A 21181-nucleotide genomic window follows, 5' to 3' on the forward strand; every position below is an offset into this window, starting at 1 on the left:
AGTAGACAGGTGAGTGCTCAACAAGGAATACCACTGACATACTGCGCCTACACCAGGGACCTACAGGCGCTTTTACAGATAATCAGAGGTATCTATATAACAAAGTAGGTGTGGGTGCAGAGAAAAAAAATATGTAACTTCATTCAGTTACTCAATATTTTCATACCAGAAAGGTTTTTTGTATTTTTTATAGGTTGAAAAGGGAACTCTTGGAAGTTAATCATCAGGTTTTATCCCTAACACGTTAGAGATCAGGTTAACTAACATGCCTCTTATGATACTCATTTATCCTATAATAAACTAACTATGCTTCTTTAAATCATCTGTTCAAAAATTTCAGTTTCCTCACATTTCTTCATTTCATCTCTGTATGTTCTTGATTTGTTTACCATCTTGACATTCATTTATTCCCTAACTTCTTTATCTCTGTCTTAATCACAAAAACACAGAACACTACAAACATTCACACCTTCATGTCCCTTTTCCTGACCATCTCCTGACATGTCCTTTCCTTCCTCCTTTATTTTATAATCTGTCTCCACGGAGGAAGAGCTACCCTCCCATAAAATAAGGCAGTTCTGCAAACATTTCCCACCTCTGACAGGAGAGCTTCCAGGAAAATCATTTCTGATTAACATTTCCTCCTCCAAAGGAACTCCATGGCATGTTCTTCTGCCATACTCTAAGCAGCAGCAGGGAAAAACTTCCTTGTGAATGGCTGACAGACAACTTACTGTAGCAAGAGTAGAGATAACCACCAATGATGCTATAGCTCATCTTATCATTGGTGAATTTAGGAAAAAAAGAGTGATAAAGCAGTAGCAAGTGTGAAAAGGCGAAATCTTGCCATACCAGCACACCAGAACGAGGGCTGGTATTGCACTCATGTACCCTTCAGCAACCCTTCATCACTTCTTTTGCCTCACACGACCACCAAATGACTTTACTGGTACTTTTTGGAGGGGGTGGGACAGTTCTGCTCAACAGAATAGGGACTCTTTCCCTTTCAGTTCCCCTTCAGCCCAGCCACAAAGGACTCAGCTCCTAAAGGCTTCTCGCAGAGCGCTTACGCCCACAGCAGTGCCTGCGCTGGCTCTGCACAGCGTTTTTTTCCCTCAGTTTCTACTGAATTGCCAAATCTCATGTGAACTGGAGAAAGAAACAACTTTACCCTAGTTTAACTCAATCTTGGAACTTTCTTTTTTCCTGCAAGTGCTAGTAAGTAAAAAATTAAATTCTGAAACTAATTTGTAGATCTGTCTTTCTGCCTACGTGCCTTTTTTCTTTTACAGTGTGGATTTTCGAGGTTTGGGATTTTTAAATTTTTTTTATAAAACCCAGCAATGAAGTTTTTCATGTTTTACACAGACGGCAGGTAATAGCAATTTTCAACAATTTATTGGCTTTTCCCCCCCACTCTCATTAAAAGATGATTTTTTAACAACACATTTCAATTTCTTTTCACAAATTCTTTCAGCAATTATTTCTCCTAATATTATGCTGTGGCAACGGGAAAACTATTCTAAACTTCAAGACTGAGAGAGCTTTCCAGATGTGGCTGTATATCCTAATTCCACTGTATTCCATATTGACATCCCACAGCCTCATTGCTGGAAGTGTGCTCCCTACAGGTGTCCCAATGGGAACTTAACTGCACCTACAACAGTTTACACCCCTGCCCAGTTTATCTTAGACTGCTTACACCTGAACTAAAAAAAAAAAAAAAAAAAAAAAAATATTTAAATGCCACTTGTCATTTACTTCCAGACCAAATGGCCCAACTGAGGCTATATTCCAAAATTAATTCTAATTATGCTTCTGGGAGCACAGTGAGTATCAGCAGAATATCCACTCTGCCATGCAAGTTAATGATAAATTCCCATCCATTTCTTGACTTTTAAGAACTAAATTTAGCCCTTGAACATCTCCAGGTCACATGAATTTGAGATACGAATTAAATTTTAAATCTGTAGTATTTTTACTGAGCAACTATGGATAGTGTGACAAGTGCTGAACAAGACTAATGAGGCAAAGAGAATAAAGCCAATACTCAGTCCAATTCACTGAGGGCAATTGTAGAAAGCTCTCTTTGCATGGAAGCAACAGTAAAAGTGATTCCACAAATGTATGTGTGTAAATTTATATTCAGCGCTCCTTCACCACCAAAACAAATCTGTATCTTCTATTGACATACATGTCTGCTTTTGTAGGGCTACCAAAGAAACCCAGAGCCAGCACCAAGCAGAACTTGTACGCACCTGCTCTGAGACACATCAGGCTTGTATTACCCGAAACAAATACTGGTCCAAGTGAAGCTAACACTTAGACATTTGCTTTAAAGCGTAGCATCCCTTCCACCTGCCAGCGCCGGCCGCAGACGATCCCATCTAGTTAGCATATTACTGACAGGCTGATGAGAAAGCTCCTGTCAGACACTGGCCAGGCGGGTGTTGGAGATGAACGCACAGCCCCAGCTGACTAGTTAGGGAGAGACTGCAGAGGTACAATTACAGAGGCATATGACAAGCTTTCATGCTTGAGTGACTTGAGAACCGATGACATGGCTTTAAACAGCAATCCTTCCTACCTCCGGTCACAAAACAGCAATAAGTCAACTGATGCACTGTTGTAAAATCATGATTTATTCCTTTGCTTTGAATACATGAGAGTGTGGTATGATGTTCTGGTAGACTACCACAGCAGGTGCACTTGGGGCCAAAACATCTAGGGCCTGCCTCCAGCATGCATAAAATCAATGCTGTAGTTCAGCCTTCGTGGAAAATCCAACCCCAGTGCTTTAATAATTTATAGAAAGACTGAATTAAAAAGTTATTTGTACTGAAACTCATACAGCTCCATGCAACTAATAAGAATACATGCAGATGCAGTGACGTGGGAGAAAACAGTGCTGGGCAAGAACATACAGCATGACATTTAGGAAAGGTCTTCCTTTTGCTGCTAAAGTGAAATAACTAACAGCCACCTCTGTGAATAGATCAATCCCTTTGTTTCATTCATCCTTTTGCTTAATCCAAAGCCATATATTTTGTTTCTCTTTCATAGTTTACTGTTCAAAAGCCAGAAATGGTAATTTTTTTGCTACAAACAGATCTTACAGAGCATAATCCTCAGGCTAGCTGAATCCATCTCGCTCTAACACTAAGCCTGAAGCAAGCTGTGAGGTTGGTGATAATCACATTATTAAAGTGGTTGGAAAGTCAAGCTAATAAAAGAACCAACAGTTCGGGCAAATAATGACCCAGAAGCTACAAGAGAATGGAGGGGTGGGAAGTTTCCACTTATATCTTGGTAGTAATTGGAAGGACTAGAAGACAAATATCTACACCAAATGAGATTTTAAAGGGGATAAACCCACAGAAAACCGGTTTCAAGGAAGATGCAAAGAAAATACAACAACTGTAAAAATCTGAAGATGCACATAAAACAAAGCCTGCTTGGCTAAAATAAAATATATACTGGAACACTCTCAAGATGGTTCTTTTTTTCCTGTTTCGTTTTTTTTTTTTTTAATTAAAAAACTCTACTGGGCAGCTTAAAACAGGCAACCTTCTTTTATTTTTTCCTCTACAGTAAACCCTTTTTAATATACCATCATTTCCCCCCTTCTTTTTTCCATACTAGGACTGATTCTTTACTTGACTATAGTGACAGTATGAAATTAATAGGGCAGAAATGGTAGACAAAGAATTCCTGAACATAAGTAAGGGCAGCTTTCCATTCCTGGCCCCCACAAGAAGGGCGAGGAGAAAGTGAACAAGGCCTTGAATTATGCCTTTTGTTATCAGTCACTGCCCTGAGATAGTGAACCAAAACAGAGCTGATAACTTGAAGGTGACATCACAACCCAGTCTTCATGAACTGACATAAACACTTCATATTCAGTTAACCCAAAAGATAAGGCACAACTCCCTTAACAGAAAGTTGTGCTTGATTGCACTATTTTTGAACAATTAATCTTTTCAAGTATCAAGCTGTAATTTAGGAATATTAAAACACCACCTTTGCAATAGAAAGTACCAGTCTGCTGCACTTTGGATGCAACAGTAAAACAGCACAAAGCCTGCAAAGGCTAACGTCCAAACAGACTCCATTTGCTTGCTGTATTACATCAAGCAATCCCCATTTTAAAGAAGAAATATCTTATGCCAAAAACACATTTAATCATTCCTGGCAATTCAATTAAATTCTTATAGGCAATACTGGAAAGTGTTTCATTAACTTTTTTTAACTATATTGCTCTGTAAAGAAGCAAGCCATGCATCACTCCTGTTCTGTTCCTGAAAGAGATGAGCAGGCAGCACTTCTGTGAACTGAAGCTTTTAATAAGCTAAGTCTACTTTTCTGTTTTATCAGAACTCACTACTGCAAATGAAAATTAACCAATCCTGTATAAAAAGTGGATCCAACATCATGTGGCAGTAATTTTGTATAGCCATGACTTAAGTAATGCTAGGAGACTGAAAAACCAACTAGAAAGAAAGTGAAGCTGGTGTGCTGTCTCATTTTGGATTTGACCTGCAAGCCACTATTTACATTCACAGCTTGGGGACACTCCAGGATGTCCAAACACCACTACAAACATCTGGAAAGTGACATAAATTATTTTCAAGTGAAGACATAGGCAAGATCACTATTAATTCATTAAAAGGTTAGGAATAAACAGCTGAACTGTAAACAAAGTGGAAATTTCTCACAACCAGAATATTCTATCTGTTGTTCTGTAATGACTTCCAAAAAGGAATTTGATCATGTAAATAAGGTAGTCTAGATCAGCACAGTCTAATTCTGGTGCTTCCTCATGGCTTGTCACATCATAGCAATAGAGACCAGCTGGGATGTTCAGCCTAACAAAAACAAGTCTTAAACAGATCCAAATGTAGGCTGAGAGTACAATTCTAAATCGTGTCAAGCAGACAGACACGTGCTCACCTGCAGAATGAATCTTCCATGGGCTCAGAGCTGCCATCATGATTCCTATCTCCTCTCTACTGGAGCAGTAAAACAAGGTTGACTGGGGCATCATTGGAGCTGAGTTTTTTAAATGGTGTATTTCTTTCCCCCCCCCCTTTTTTTTTTTCCCCTTAAATATAGCAAGCAGTGTTTCAGACTGGCAAAGTGAAAAAAAATTCTGATTCCCCAGTTTTGCTACATCATGTGAGCTTCTGCTAAAACAGATTCTTTGAAAGAGCTTTCCCTTCAAAATCTATTTGCCCATTCAGGTCTTACTACTGTGTTGTAAAGCACAATTCTTGCCCTAGCCATTTCAGGAAGGGAAGGGGGAGCATGGAGAGGGGAAAAAAAACCCTCTAATAAAATACAGAAAATTCCTAGGAAAAAGTAAAATCTTTGGTTGTTAAAAATATATCAGAAACTAGTAATGTGAAGATTGTTTAAATTCATTTAGTATTTATTTTGCTGGCTTTCCGTTGTTCACATGGCCTCTGCTTGTATGACCCCGTGTTTGCTTCACTGCAATTCCCAGGACTGACTTGGCTCCACACCCTGCAGAGCACAGGGCAAGTGCTGCCTCTGTGCACTGCCCTAACTGCAGTGCTGGTCACAGATCCAGGGACCCAACACCGTGGTATTTAAAAAATAATAAGGAAATTATATAATCACGACTACAACCTGCAGTTGTAAAACCTGTCAGCCCTTTATGGCAATTCTGAATCTTCTCTAGCTTCAATTTACTTTGGACTCAAAAAAATTGAAAGGAGTTTTATCCACTATTTATAATCAGAGAATTCTCACTCCTTACAGCACTTGCAAGTCTTTGAAAATAGTAATTTTTAGTACTATATCCAACCTTGTACCCATGTGTTCATTTCTTTGGTAGTGCAATTACCAGTGTTCAGAAACACAGAAATGATTTTCCACCACAGACAGCATATCAAGCAAAATGTTTTACACAGCATTCTTCAAAAAAATTAAGGTAACAGTGCTTAATAAGCTAAAGATTCTGTGTAAGAATTATACTCTATGAGTAAAGCTTGGTTATAAAGTGACAGTCTTGTACTGATGCAAAATTGACTTGGGAGTATTTTCAAAATACAGGGGATTTTAAAAACCTGTAAGATTCTGTGAAGAGTAAAATAAAATGGCATCTGAATATTTAGGCATACTTTCCAAACAAATGCAAAATGCAGTCTAAGAAGGCATAAGAGGGGGGAAAAAAATTTTAATGTGAGCAGCAGCTTAAAACCTTTAATTAAAAAACCGCGATTTTGAGTTGTACGTTATTGACAGTCTGAAGAGCTGCTCCAAATCAGAGATATTACAGTGTGCACTCCCAAACCACTCTAACAAAGATGAATCTACCTATTACCAGGTTAGGATAGCAGCTATTATTAGGGACCCTTGATTTCTTTCAAGTAGCTCCAATGGAATAAGCCACAAGTGAATAATAAAGATCTTATAATAGCCCTTAAGAATTCTTTTTAGGTTAGAAGGCACAAAAATGAACTTGGGAGAGTTAAAGAACTCTCATCTCCCGATAAGAAAAATAATTAACCTGACTTAATGTATCTGAGTAGGTCTTACATAAATCAGACTTTTGTACTTCAAGAGCCAGACTAAAACCATATATTAGAAGAGTATGTAGATATTGTCTTTTAAGTACACATGGAACATATCTAAAACCACAAAGGTCTGCAGGTCATTTTGTGAAATGTTCAATATATCCTACTTAAAAGGAGATGTGTGAAGTACTTACAGTGCTTAGTTTGCTGGAGGTAATAATGATTCGTCTCTCATGCAACATACTGGCATAAAGTTGCAGCATGTTGTTCACATCCACAGCAACAAAATATTCAGTGAGGTTTCTCTGTTTAAATAAAAAAGAAGTTAATAATATAGCAACAGTAGTAGCTAAGTGGAACATTTGATATACATTACTTGTGAACATTTTTGTCAAATTAGTAGGTGGGGAAAAAAAACAAACCCCAAACTATTAAAGAAATCCCTTTCCACCAAAACCTGTGCACTTTAAAAATAATTAATTGGGTTTTAAAGCAAATGAAAAGTTAACTGTGGTGTAAGCTGTTAATATTTCACTCATTTCATTATGCTTGTGACTTAGATTTGCCCTTTTGTTTTCTCAAATTGGAAAGATTATGAGATTGGTTATTATACCAATATCCCCATATGCTTTTAAGGTGACCATTACTTCCAACTCAGGAAGGGATCTTCCACCACTGTGATAACTGGTCTGTCACAGCTACAGTAATAAAACTGCTACTTAGCCAGGCTCTCCCAAAGTCAACACATTTTATTCCATTTCAAGTACAGCAAAACAGCTTGTTGAAGAACATCAAGCTTTTGCTTGAGCTGTGTGTGCCAGGACATCAAACGTCCAGCAGAACTGGTGGAAAGTACTGGGTTCTTCCTGCAACCACCCTTTTCACCCCTGATAAGAATCCCACTGTGGGGTTTAATCAGAGGCAAAGCAACCAGCACCTCCCATTAATAGTTCAGACATCAGAAAAGTGGGGGCAAAAGAGAAAAAGGTGGGGGTATCTCTGTGTTCCAGCTGAATGTAACAGTTATTCCTGCAGGGCACAGCGCCAGAGACACACAAGTTCTGAATAAGCTAAAATAGCTAGCAGCAAAAACGCCTGGAAAACAGCAAATTTTTGTAAACAGTGGAGAACATGTATGAAAATATACTAATACAGCCCCCAATATGCAAAATATTTAATTTCACATATTCATTATCATATCTGCAACCAGAACTCCTGTTCACCTGTTCTCAGGGACAACAATGTCACTGAATGTTCATGTAGGAGGTCTATCAAGGACAGGCCCTAGCAGAAGGACAGACATCAACAGTGGAATTGTACACTAACATTCTATTCTATTCTGTTCTATTCTATTCTATTCTGGATGTGGCCAACACACAACAGTAAGGCCTCCCAGCCCTGAAAAAACAGCCAGGGCAAGATGAGTAGGAAAAGCTTCAGAGTGGAGTGACTTCCCTTTTGGATATATTGCAACATTAAACAAAACAAAACAAAACCACAAAAAAAACCAAAAACAAAACAAAACAAAAACCACAAAAAAAACCCCCAAAGAAATTGAAAAGACAAAGAAAGATCCAACAGCCAATCTAGCTTCATGCAAATTCATAAACCCATTATTAATTTCAAGACATGAAGTAGTAGAGTTATACTTGGTCCATGTTGCATAGAATTTTGGAAGAGATAAAAACCAGAGCTTTAAGGCTACAAACACTCAATTTCAGAAAAAACCCTCTGGTCTTTCAAGTGCTACTTTTAAGGGGTTGTCAGAGGCTGATGCACCATGAGGATTTGAGTCCAGTTTATCTTAGACACCCTCCAACACTGCAGTTGATAATGGTGTGCTGATTCCTTGCTGAAAAAGCCGTGGTAAAAAACAGTTCACAATCTTGTACAGACCAATTTGTCTTTGGGAAACAGCCACAGTTATTTCTCTGTTACATCTGAAAAGTTACTGCCCCTGAAATACGTGAACCTTAAAACAAAAGGTAAAAAAATGCATTTTATGGCCAGTTTACTGTAATTACCTCATCTCTTCACTCCTTGCATGTTCTAGCTCTCCATTAGTACCTTACTATTTTGATTCACACTGAAAGGATGAGACTTCTATTAATGCAGTAAAAAATAATTATAGAAAGGCAGCTAAAAATTACCTTTCTCAAACAAGAAAAATAAATCTACACTGGCATCATTGCAAGATCCTCCATCAGCCACAGGTCCAGATAGATGCTTTCCCATATTTTCTTCAATTTGAGCCCATAACACACCTTCTAGCCTCCAAAACTATGTTCTATTAGAACCCCAAACAGTAAGTTAAGAGATTCCTTAAAAACAGAGGCATTCAAAACATAAGGTGAAACAGATGAAGACATAAATTTAAAAAACTAAGCCCTGTCCTGCCCAATGAGCCCTAGCAACAAGTGTCCTCTCTTATTCCTCCATCCAGCAACTTTCCCTGGTCTCTTAGGTTGCAACATGGTCCATGCCACCATCTTAAACTCCTTCTCACCAGCACAGATGTACCCTCAGGCCTCCTCTCTGCTACCAGCACCCTCCTGCTCCTCTCCACTGGTGTTTCTCTATGTCCTTCCCTGGCCCATCCCACCCCGCATCACGGGACGCCACGGGGAGCTGGGAGCAGCTCCCTGCTGCCCCAACACCATCATCCACCAGGCATGAGCTCTGGGGCACTGCATGATTTTGGGAACCCCAACCGCTTAACTTCCAGAAGGAAGTCACTGTTTGAAAGTGTAAAAACACACTCATACAGCCATATACCATTCCAGATTTGGAGGCTGGAGGGGGGGAAAAAGGACCCTTCAAAGCTCTTTTATGAGATGCTATCTAGCTAAACATATCATAGAGAACGTGATCCAAGATTTCCCATTTGTGCTTTACCCACAGCACCATTCAGGACTTAGCATTTACAGAATGCAAGTCTTCATAAAGTAAATAAAAACAACAACCAAAAAAAAAAGCCCCAAACCTCTGTTCCTGGTGCTTGGTTAGCATCCAAGGGTAAGCAGGTACAGCATGTTTTCAAAAAGCCGGAAACAACACCTTCTTGCACAAAAAATGTGTATCTTGAAGGCTGAACTTGCAGCTTAGCAATGCACTGTCTAAAGGGCAAGTATTCAAATAAAACACGAGGTGCAGAAGTGGAATATATTTTACGTAAGTAATCCTAGTAAATGCAAAGAAGCCAAGTAACTACGAGCAAAGGGTGGATATAGCAGTGGTCAGAAATGTCCTGTTAATGCTTTAAAAGGGGTTAATGAATGCAACAGTAACTACCAGCTAAAGGTTGCAATAATAAACATCAATCATTTCTAAAAACGGTCTTGGAAAAAAAAAATCTCCTCTTGATAAAAGCAAAAGTTCAGCCTAGCCCAAAATGAGGTTAAATAAGAAATGGAATACTTACACTTTCAGGGATAGTTGGCAATCCAGTTATATCAGGAGTAATGAAATACGAGTGCTAATCGATGGGAAAAAATAATTGATAATTTATGCACACAGGAAAAAGAATTCTTTTCTTAAGAACCCAGCATTTAGGATTTCCAACCCCATCTGTGTTTAAGCAAATAGCCATTTCTCTAATAGCATTCTTGCTGCTGCTAGACAAAGAATTAAGCAGATCACAACATGAAATGACAAGCTCTGGTTCTGCATAGCACAAAACCAAGGGAACAAAATACTGGGCTTCAGTTTTGAAATAACACTGAAATTAAGCCAGCTTTAAATGTTGTCACGAGCCTGAGAATAGCATTGATTAAATTAAGCACTGAATTAAAAATTGCAAAAAAAAAAAAGTTAAAGGACAAAATGTAAATTTAGAATGGAAAAGAAAAACCATTCACATGAGAAAGATAATTAGAACAGAAATATTATTACTTGATATACAATTCTCCTTTCTTTCCAAACATCTTTGTATCAAAAATGTGCTAACAGTAATGCAAGATCTGAAGCCTGAGATTCTGCAATCATTTATGAAATACATTAACAATTTTACGCATCTTAGTTTGAGGCCATCTAGGATGTAAATATAAAATGGATTAAACTAAAACCAGATATAATTTAAATTACCCTCATTAATCCAATGCTCTTATTAGTTATCAGACATGGATTTAGCTCAGAAATTTTAAGGCATTTTTGCACGTTAGTCTAAATCTTGAAGGAGAAAGAACCTCAGTGCAAAGTAAGTAAATAAGATAATTATTGGGGTTTTAGCATTTGTTTTTAACAGAATTTTTACATTTTTCCAGACTTCTTTTGTTCTTACAGTATATTTTTACAATTATAATTAGCAACACAAAGACATAGCTTGTTTTCAAGTCAAATTTGAAAAAGATATATCAAACCAAAGTCTATAAGACTTAAATGTGTCTTGCCTTCAAGAAAAAAAAATTAATAGTATTAAGTCTGTGTAGGAGACTTATTAAACCAGCTTGATACATTTAATAGAGAATTTTCCCCACAAATTAGGTCATTTGGCAATAGTTAAAATTTAAGGAAAAAATTGGCTTAAAAAAGGCATCCCATAAACATCATACCACTTGCACAATAAATATCACAGGTATTGTTTCACATCAACACAGGAAAAAAAGAGATTTTTTTCTCCGGTCAAGAAGAGGAAAATATTCAGATTAGACTCAGACAGAATGCCTGCATTCTTCAGAAGTATATTGAAAACAGAAAATTATTCCCTATACATAATAAGGTCACAGAATATTTATCAAAAGATTTCTGAGTAATGAAGTTATTAACTTGGAGAAGTAATCATTTCTAATTAACAAAGTAATAATATTTCACTAATTAAACAGAAAAGGAAGCCAGAACTATGAGAAGCAAAAGCCATCACTGCAGTCATTAAGAGCCATAAAGCAGCAGAAACACTGTGGTATGGAGTCCTTGCACATCTTTGTGAACTCGCTTAGGAAGATGTATGACCTTGGAAGAGATACTAAATCAATAGCTGCTGTCCTCTATGAAGTTTTCTCTAAAAAGGACACTGGAAAATGCAAGTTTTGCTCATCAGTTCAAGGGTTTGATTTTCATAGCAGGTTTTACAAAAGCATTATGATGCACACACACATAGCTCTGAAGCTGGACTGAAACAGAAAAGGTATGCTGATATTAGACTGGTCTTTTAGGCCAAAGACAGCAGCAGAATTTCCCAAAGGACAGGTATAAATAAGCCTCAAATCAACAGAAATATCCCATAGCAAGTGATTATTTCTTTAATTACGATAGGCTTTAGATAGTCAGTGCCTTTAAAACTCACCGATACAAGACAAGGCTGTTTTTTCAAAACTTGCTCACTTGCAAAAATCATCTCTTGGTTCTTATGCAAGATGAGAGAAAGATTGAACAGTTGACTTTTGAGTTTTCCAACAAAAAAGGCCAAAGCTGGCTGTACTGCTTGTAATATTCCATGTTTAAAATATTGGCTGAAAGTTAAGTTTTATTCCTTTTATTCTTCCCCCATTTGAACTCAGACTTAGCTGGCTTTTCCAAAAACAACAAAATTTTTAAAACTTTTTTAAAAAGGAAAGTGACCCAAATTATTTTTAAGCTCATGTTTCACAGAACAAATAACCACCTCATAAATTTCAGCTGCAGAATATTTGTTACTGGGACCAACAGGTGAGAGTAGAACTTGGTCCCTAACTGGACAAAGGTATTTTGGTGTCTCCTGACCAAGGATTGCTAGGAAACACCATGTATCCAGATATTGGATGTAATTTATGCATGGTTATGCACACACAGTCCTAAGGACCACTGTGGGCTGCCACCCAAACCCTGCTGCAGCACCCATGAGCCTTTACCCTGCAGCACATCTGAGTGAATGAAATCTGAACCAGACTGATCCTGGCACAAGGAAAAGCCACCTCATGATGTCATTTCCACAATTATTTTTAAGGCTATTACTCCTGATGGTCACTTATTTATTTATGAGGGCCAAGAAAGAAATATCAATACAGAAGACTAGAACTGAAAGTGGCAATAAATATTTCCCTGCTCCCTGCAGCATTACAAAAACAGAGATGCCTGTAGACCCAACAAGCATTGGGATTCCAGCTGACCCATTCCTCCCTCCTCTGCCCCATCTGAACCCACAATATTTGCTCGACTGTCCCTGCAGCCAAGCATTTGGCAAGAGGTTTGCATTTAGATAACCACTGTTCAGCTAGAAAGATTACAAAACTCTTTGATGTAACTGGGAACAAGACATAATTGAGGAAAAAAAACAATTCCAAAGTCAGACAACACTGAAATAAAACCAACTATTGACTTAAGAGCAAGCAATCTGTCGTTCCAGTGTAGCCAGCTGTATTCACCAAAACAGCCATCTCCACATTCCCCACAACATTCATTTTGAGGTTGGCAAGTTCTAGAAAGGTGAACTTTGTGAGAAATACAAAGGAAAAAATATTTAAAAGTGCTCTATGTTCCCTCTGAGCCACAGAAGCTTTGATGGACATTTTATAAAGCATTTTAGAGTTGCCAAATTATAATTGGTTGTAATACTGCAATTAATGATAGCAAAATATTATTTGATATACAGAAGTATTTTTGGCAAAGGCGCTAGGAACTGAAACATTACACTGACAACAGAAAGAAAAAACTTATCAACAGAAACAATTCCAACTGCAGCCTCAAAACCAGTTCATTGTTCTGGTGAAAAACAACAAAGAAGACTGGAAGGACTTTCAAATACAGTCAATTAGCACTGTACAAGGGGAGAAAATATTAGCTCTCTATAGCCTAGTGAAAAACAAGGAATTTGTAATATTAAAAATTAAAATAAAATAAAATAATCATTAAGTTAAGCAGCAAGGATCAGTAACTGCTGGAACAGAAGTGGTAGACTCCATTTTTCTATGCCTTCATAATAGGGCCAGAAGCTTTCCTAGAACCTGTGCTCACTTTAACTGAAGTACGGGGCTCATTTCCAAAATACATGAGCTAAAAGTCACAAGAAATCACACAAAGTCAAGACAAATAATCTAACGATATTTCAGTACATGTGTAAGCAAAGCCTTTACAAAATCACTTCTTTCTGTGTCCTGCAAACTGTGATGGTTCAACCAAGCCCCAGGTATTTGCACGCTGTTTCTGGCAAGCACAGTAACCGTACAGATGCTCTGAACATGCACAATGTCTCGGAGACAGCAGAGGTTCTGTGCTGGCTTTATATTTCACACAGGCTCTACAAGTGTGTTTAAACATGCACCCATAAGCTAATTCTGGTTAAAACTCCAGGAACTGTAACAATGACATATCTCCTTTTAGATGTTTCTGCAACAACACCATCTTCCCCCACAGCCCATGCCACATCACAAAAAGTCAGAGCACAAAAGCAAAGGAGGCCTGGACACATTCTTTCATCGAGATGTGCCGAAAGTTTCACATAACAGTGTACTTCTGCTCTTCCTACAGAATTTTTGTATGATTAAGCAAAACTAGGGAAAAGGAGAAGGAAGATGGGAAAGCAGCCAGCTTTCACAGACTTTTGACCAATCCTGAAACTGTACCTACTCAGACATAAGAGGCAATAAAACTGAGTTAGTGTCTCCTGATGCACAGCAGGAGAAACCAAAATTGTCTACATGAAACAGCTGGAGGCACAAAAAAGTAGTTCTAGCACTGTCAGATCCTACTGCAGTTTAGTTTCTCATCCACAGAGCAAACTTCAAATTTCTGCTTCTTTATGACTATGACTTTTAGAAAACAACACAAGACAAACTCTACCCTGCACAGAGGGAAAAAAAAATAAAAAAAGGTTGTCCAAGCCAGTTAATGATGGGAAGCAACATAAATTTACTCTTTCAAACGGTTGAGGTTTCTTCTTCTTTCAACTTTACCTACTATTTCATAGTCAGTAGGAATTAAAAAAGAAAAAAATACTTACCACACTTAAACTGACTAAAGCATTCGCCTTTGGCACAGGATGGCTATACAATGATTTTAACAAATCATTTGAGTCATTTTCCTGCAGGGAATATATTTTAAAGGTAGTTAATTATCATATAAAAACTAATTACTATTTACTACACATCAAACTACATATTGACAAAGAGATATAAATATTTAATGACCAAAACAATTGCAATTCACAGTGAAGTATTTAAATATTAAGTATAAAATTCAGGCCAGCTTTGTATCTCATAAAATGATCGTATCTGCAAGTTAAGCCATTTGCAACTGAAAACTGGTCTGTACATCCTGGACATCATCTTCCTAAAACTGTTAGCCATGATATAGGTTTATTCAAAATTTTATTAAATATGCCTCATCAAAACACATAAAACAGTTAATAAGGTTTACTAAAATGTACTTGCAGCTACCTGGTTTAACTAGGATCCCTCACTTTGGTCTCTAGAAGGGACATTTACTTGGGAAAGAGAAGTGCTTGGAGGGTTTGCTGGTTTGGGGTTTTCATTCCATTTAGGTGTTTGGTTCGTGGAGATTAAATTCTTTATGTTGCCAAAGTAAAACCAAAAGCATCAGTTGCAAGCCAGGGCCAACTTTTAAACACACTGCTTTGAGTTTACAGCAAGCTTCTGCCTCTCCCTGTAAGAAGATGATGCTGCCACTGGACCCCATATCAATGAACAAGACTTTCGGGTCTAGCCCTTGGTCAGATGAACAGTACCTGGGCCAGGAGGGAGCAATGTCCTCCCACAGCCTCCTCAGCAACAGGTATGGCACCAGGCAGTGTAACAAACTGCCTCCATGCACTGCTAAAACTTTCCAACCCACCAAAACAGCTCTCAGTACATAAAACAACAAACCCTGCTACCTAAATTGCTTGAAGTAAGAAGTGCAATGCCAGCACCACTGATCAAGACAATCCCTATCCCTTTCCCTCAAACACAACCTTAGTAACCATTTTTTCTATTACAGTGAAATAGGGACTAAACCCAAGGTCTAATTATAGCATTTGTAAGACTTACATATATTCCACTTTATTGAAACACACATCTAACACCAAACCTTCTTATTTATGTTTGTACATAAAGTATCATCGTTCTCCACAGTCCATTTACTATAATGCGTAATTATTGCTTATTCTATACTTCATATATTTTTGAAATGTCAGCTTTTCCAGTCTACAGCATATGACTAAATAGTGATGCTTTTTAAAAAAAATTATAATCTAGTACACTACTATAGTTAAAGCAGAAAGGTATAGCTTTGATGTTCTCAGCAAAGACAGATGCCAGTAGCTCCTTTGCTGTGTAATCCTGGAATACATCTAATTGCTCATGAATATGCAAACTAAACTATCATGATTCTTTACCAAATGCTGCAAGTAATTTTGGCTTGTTACTTGAGATGTCAGAATTACGAGAGGTAGTTTTTAGTTAATATGAAGGGTGAAACAGTACATCATCTTTTATACAGTTCTGAACAAAACTGTTTGCAGCTGATAATCAGATAGTTCCAGAGAGCTACAGTTTACAATCAATATGTCATACAGCTCTCCAGTGAGGTGACACTTGCTCACACTTCACACAGGACCTGTTTATGCTGAGACTGACATTATAAAGGTATATTTTCAGCAGCTTTTTAAGATTAATGTGGGATTCAAGTGACTGTGGAAGCTGTATGTTCAGATTCTTTGAATTTCAGTAGGAGGGGTATAACTTGCTTCTAAATCCTACTAAAACCTTAAACTTCTAAACAGTATAGAATCCCTTTACAGTATTGCAAATGGTGAGTACTATTTCAAGGAAAATATTTTACACAAAGAACTAGAATATGTAAAATTACCTGTTCTTTAGCTAAATAATCTGCCAGGGTATTTAGGAGCTTGTAGTATACCTCAAACCATGGTAGGTAACTAAAACAGGAGGAAAAAAGTGTTTTAATAAAATATCAATGTGTTTTTCCAGTGCTTATAAAATACTACGATTGATCTGACTTGCACATTTTTATAACATCTCTACATATAAATAAAAAGCATATAAAACCTTTCCCCATTAATTTAATAGCACATCACTGATACACAGTATAGATAGATGGTTTCTTTATGCTGGACACTTGCATGAAGTTTCATTAACCACAGATTAACTCATAGTACTTACATTTCTTAGTATTTTCAAGGCACCAAAAACACATTTGAAACATTTTCTAATGTCATTCCCACTACTGTAAATTGTTACAGATTTCAGTAGTTATTTGTAATTTTTAAATTCTACATCCTCTTATACCCAGGGGACTGAACAGACCTGCTGCTTGCCTGGAGAACAAAAACCAACTTTGTCTGGGCAGAGCAGGTACCACCTATCTGACAAGTGGTGCAATGCTGTGCAGTAGTACAGATGTTACATTATGTGTAAGAATTTTGGTCTCCCTATAAAGTCATTTTTATAGATTAAATTAACTTCCAAAACTAAAAACATTCCCCAATACTGTAAACACAAACACACTGATACATCAATACTTAAGAGATTTTAACACAAGTCTGCAGCCCATGAGTGCAATACTCTCACTCAGTTAAACAGAATCCCAGATAAATCAGACATAACTGAAGAGTATGAGAAAAAACCCTCAAACACAGTGGTATCAGTTGCATTTTTGCCATCTGTTGATTGAAGTTATCTTTAACAGTGACATCATCAGCGACCACATGCTACAGAACTTTCCACCATCACTGTTTAAGCTATTAAGTCTGATAAATAGTAACAATATAAATCATGCCTTATTTACAAATAGCACACCTTCTCATGTCAGAATTTTATCACAAAGAATGTTACTGAATTGGTAATAGTATAGCTAATATTAGTTGTTTGAGATTAGAAGGGGGAGCTGGAAAGGAAATAGAGCCTGAAAGGTTTTTAGAACATTTCATACCCATATGTAACACTACTACAGACTTCATTCTTCAGTGCAGTGTAAATCCACAGACATTCTTCTTAAAGGCTTTAGTGCACACTGCAGACAGACCTTAAATTGCAAATTTATATATTTCAGGAAATATGCTAACTACAACTGAAAAAACCCAGTATGCAGAACTGAAATATTTTCCCTGATAGGGAAAGGAAAGCTGCAGGGGAAACCCTGACTGGTAGAGAAGCCAAGTACTGCTTTGTGCAGTGAGTCCAGTGAAGGGTTATGTTTTCTTTGTAACACCTCTGTTCTCAGTATGTAGCTGGCAAGGTTTTAGAAACAGATCCTGATTCTTAGGGTAAAGAAAAAGCAGAAATCCAAACACAGTTATGGTTAATGCATTTTCTAGCAATCTTTGCTGTCTTTATAAATGCTTAACTACTGGCTCCTATAAAAACAAAACCAAAACCAAAAAAACCTGCCACAGAAATCCATCATGAATTTACTCTCGCCAAGCTGAAGAGACAGAGGCAATGATTTAATGATTTCCTTAAAGCCACCATATTAATGTCTTTATCACACTTTACCATACATTGTGCTGGCTATTAATCAAAACAACACCAACCTCTCGTAATGCTCACAGACATTTTTAATGCTTGGTATTGCTGACAGTGGTTAAGGTGTAACACTATTGCATTTGCATTTCAATATATTCTTGATACAATCATAAAATTTACTGTAGTGCACCTTTGTAAGGTGCTTACAGGTGTGAATGTTCCATGCCCTTGTAAAACACCCACCACATCAGCACCTAAAACATCTGATCTTTGAGCATTCTTTCACCTAGGACTCCTATTCTATTATCTTCTCAAATCACGTTAACCTGCTGTTACACACCACTGAAACACAGCACAGAGAGGCAAACAGAATTGCTCACTGCAGTGTTCAGAGTTTCTGCAAACGTCAGAGCTGTGGAACTGCTTCACAGCCCAGAATTACAGCAGGGACTGGGACACTGTCCTAGCATTTTGTCAAAGGCAAGGTACACGGTAGGTGTAAATTGCAAGATATTTTTATAACACTGCACACACAAATGGGTTAGACCACCTAAACGCTTTCCAGTCCCTTGCTATCACCTCTGTGTTAACAGTATACCCGACCCCAGCATATTTTGCTGTAGAATACTCCAAAATCTCATCTGATCATCTATTTTTGATAACGAACATTTATGAACAGCATTCTATAAAAATAAATTCTCCTACTTCGAGGAAATATGAACTATACTTCTTTCCTCTATGCATAATCTCAACTCCCTTATTAGTGAGAAAAGAAAAATTAAATGCAACTTTTAAGCATTTAAAAAGGTCAAATTAATTATTTGAAAATAATGAACCCTAACAGAAAGCCCAGGGAGATTTTTCTTTCATACAGCAAGGCATGCTGACCAGAGCACTTGGATAGAAATTTCTTCCCTTAGCAACATCAGGTTGATGATACACTTCCATGTCTTTGTGCAACAAAACCACAAAGAAAAACATCCTACTTGACCATAGTTTACAAAAGTCAATTTTTTTTATGAGCTGAAAGAATGGAAAAATAATTGCTTTAAGCCTTATAACCACAGACACAAGGTTAATATAATTTCAACATGCCTCTTAAACCTGAAAAATTAAGGAAATCAAAACAAGTACTCCATTACATGATATGGCATGAAACCAAAGGCTGCCAGAACCTGTCCTCTGCTTCTTTTCTACATAATCTTCACTTCTTCAATGGTATGGCCTAATTGCAAAAGCTTTTATCAGTATTTTTAATTATAATGTTCTTCAACAAAATATTACAAAGATCTATTGGAAGCAAAAAAGTTCCCTTTATATTTTTCTTTTATGTATTTGCTAATTGTAATTAATTCAGCATAATAAAGAATCATACTTGTTTTTTCATGAACAATAAAGAGTGCATTTGCATGTGTGCATATACGACGCATCTCTACCTTCAGGAGTAAACACAGTTGTGTTTGTTCATAATAAAGATACCATCAGGTGGTATTTCAGATTCTCAACTCAAAGACCAAGTACAAGCTCTTTGCAATTTGTTAAATCCTCGAGGTTGTCAAGCGACACTTTTGTCCTCTTTTATCATCAGCTAATTTTGGAAGCACGTTTGTTAATAATCCTATTAATTGATTTGGACTACTCTTGTAAACAGATTTATTCACAGATAAACACTGGATGACATAGGCTTTACATCTTTATCCAGTGTATCACATTGGACAAAGAATTGTATGTAGAATCATAGAATCCTGTAGGTTGGAAAAGACCTGTAAGACCACCAAGTCCAACCATCAATTCAGCATTGCCAAATCTACCACTAAACTACATCCCAAAGCACCACACCTACAGGCCTTTTAAATCCCTCCAGGGATGGTGAATCCACCACCGCCCCGGGCAGCCTGTTCCAGTGTTCAGCAATGCTTTCTATGAAGAAATTTTTCCTAATATCCAATCTAAACCTCTAATGGTGTAAATTGAGGCCATTTCCTCTTGCCCCACACCTTATTACCCGGGAGAGAGCCCGACTCCCACCTGGCTGCACCCTTCTTTCAAGTAGTTGTAGAGATCTGTAAGCTCCCCCCGAGCCTCCTTTTCTCCAGGCTAAACACCCCCAGCTCCCTCAGCTGCTCCTGATCAGACTTGTGCTCCAAACCCTTCCCCAGCTCCATTGCCCTTCTCTGGACACTCTCCAGCATCTCAATGCCCTTCCTGAAGTGATCGGCCCAAAGCCAAACACACGGTTCAAGGTGCTGCCTGACCAGTGCCCAGTACAGGGGGACAACCCCTGCCCGGGTCCTGCTGGCCACACTATTCCTGATTGAAGCCAGGATGCCCTTGGCCTCTTTGGCCACCTGTGCACAGCTGGCTCTTGTTCAGCTGCTTTTGACCAGCAGTTCCAGGTCCTTTTCCATCAGGCAGCTTTCCAGCCACTCTGCCCCAGCCTGGAATGCTGCATGGGGCTGTTGTGGCCCAAGGGCAGCACCTGGCACTTGGCCTTGTTTGCTTGTTTGGCATTTGTGTGTATGACAGCTAAAATCCAGAAGCATAACAGGTCAAAGAATCTTCTTAGCTTGTCCTGTTAAAAAATGTTGCAGAATTATTTAATCTTTGCTAGCACAGAACTAGTCTATGTACAGAAAATTCATCCAGCACACAAATGTCCATCAGCATCTATTAGTTGGGTAACTCTTTTTTTTCAAGTCAGTAGAGAAACACATTGTCTGAAACACGCAGATTTTAAGTAGCTGAATTTGACAGAGGAGACCTGTAATATATTACTCCTCCTAACTCAGAACTAGCACACTAATATGTACTTTAACAACAGATAAAATCAAAATTAAAGTCCATTACCAGAAAAACCTCACCACCATACCTATATTCATAAAATTATTTATGAGCAGTCAGTACATTTCATAATTAATTGTCTTAAGAAAACATCTAAAGGTTATCAGTGAAGCCCCTTCACAGTAGAGAAAGCAGAGGAAAATCAGGGCTTTAATGTCCAGTTTTAATGTATTTGGAAGCTTAAATTAATTTCAGTTCTTAAACTATGAAACCACTACTGCTTTCTTATTTATTTTTCTTTAATTGTAGCCACTGTCCTTGCATTCCTCAAGTTACAATCAATAACTGTTTGAAAAACAAACATGCAAGACAAACATAGAACAATCTCCAAAAATACACAACAATTTCTCTAAATATTTCTTCCATAATCAAGAGAAACATAAAAGCATAAACAATATTAATAGATAC

At 37.7% G+C, this 21181-nt stretch overlaps 1 protein-coding gene across 3 annotated transcripts in view; it reads right to left on the reverse strand.

The window, feature by feature from the left end:
- The window catches only part of DENND1B (DENN domain containing 1B), a 165643-nt gene that overhangs the window by 63746 nt on the left and 80716 nt on the right, over positions 1–21181 (reverse strand). The window contains exons 6-10 of one of the 3 annotated variants that reach the window (XM_042029909.1): positions 16317–16386; positions 14452–14532; positions 11821–11880; positions 9961–10014; positions 6734–6844 (exon numbers count right to left, since the gene is read on the reverse strand). In XM_042029909.1, coding sequence (XP_041885843.1) covers positions 6734–6844; positions 9961–10014; positions 11821–11880; positions 14452–14532; positions 16317–16386 — 376 coding nt within the window. The remainder of the gene's footprint in view (positions 1–6733; positions 6845–9960; positions 10015–11820; positions 11881–14451; positions 14533–16316; positions 16387–21181) is intronic. The other 2 variants (XM_042029910.1, XM_042029911.1) reach the window with 2 other exon arrangements.

Source organism: Corvus kubaryi, unplaced genomic scaffold, assembly GCF_017639235.1.
Source record: "Corvus kubaryi isolate FWS band 111438036 unplaced genomic scaffold, C.kubaryi_AGA036_p1.0 37334, whole genome shotgun sequence".
Taxonomy (NCBI): Eukaryota; Metazoa; Chordata; class Aves; order Passeriformes; family Corvidae; genus Corvus; species Corvus kubaryi.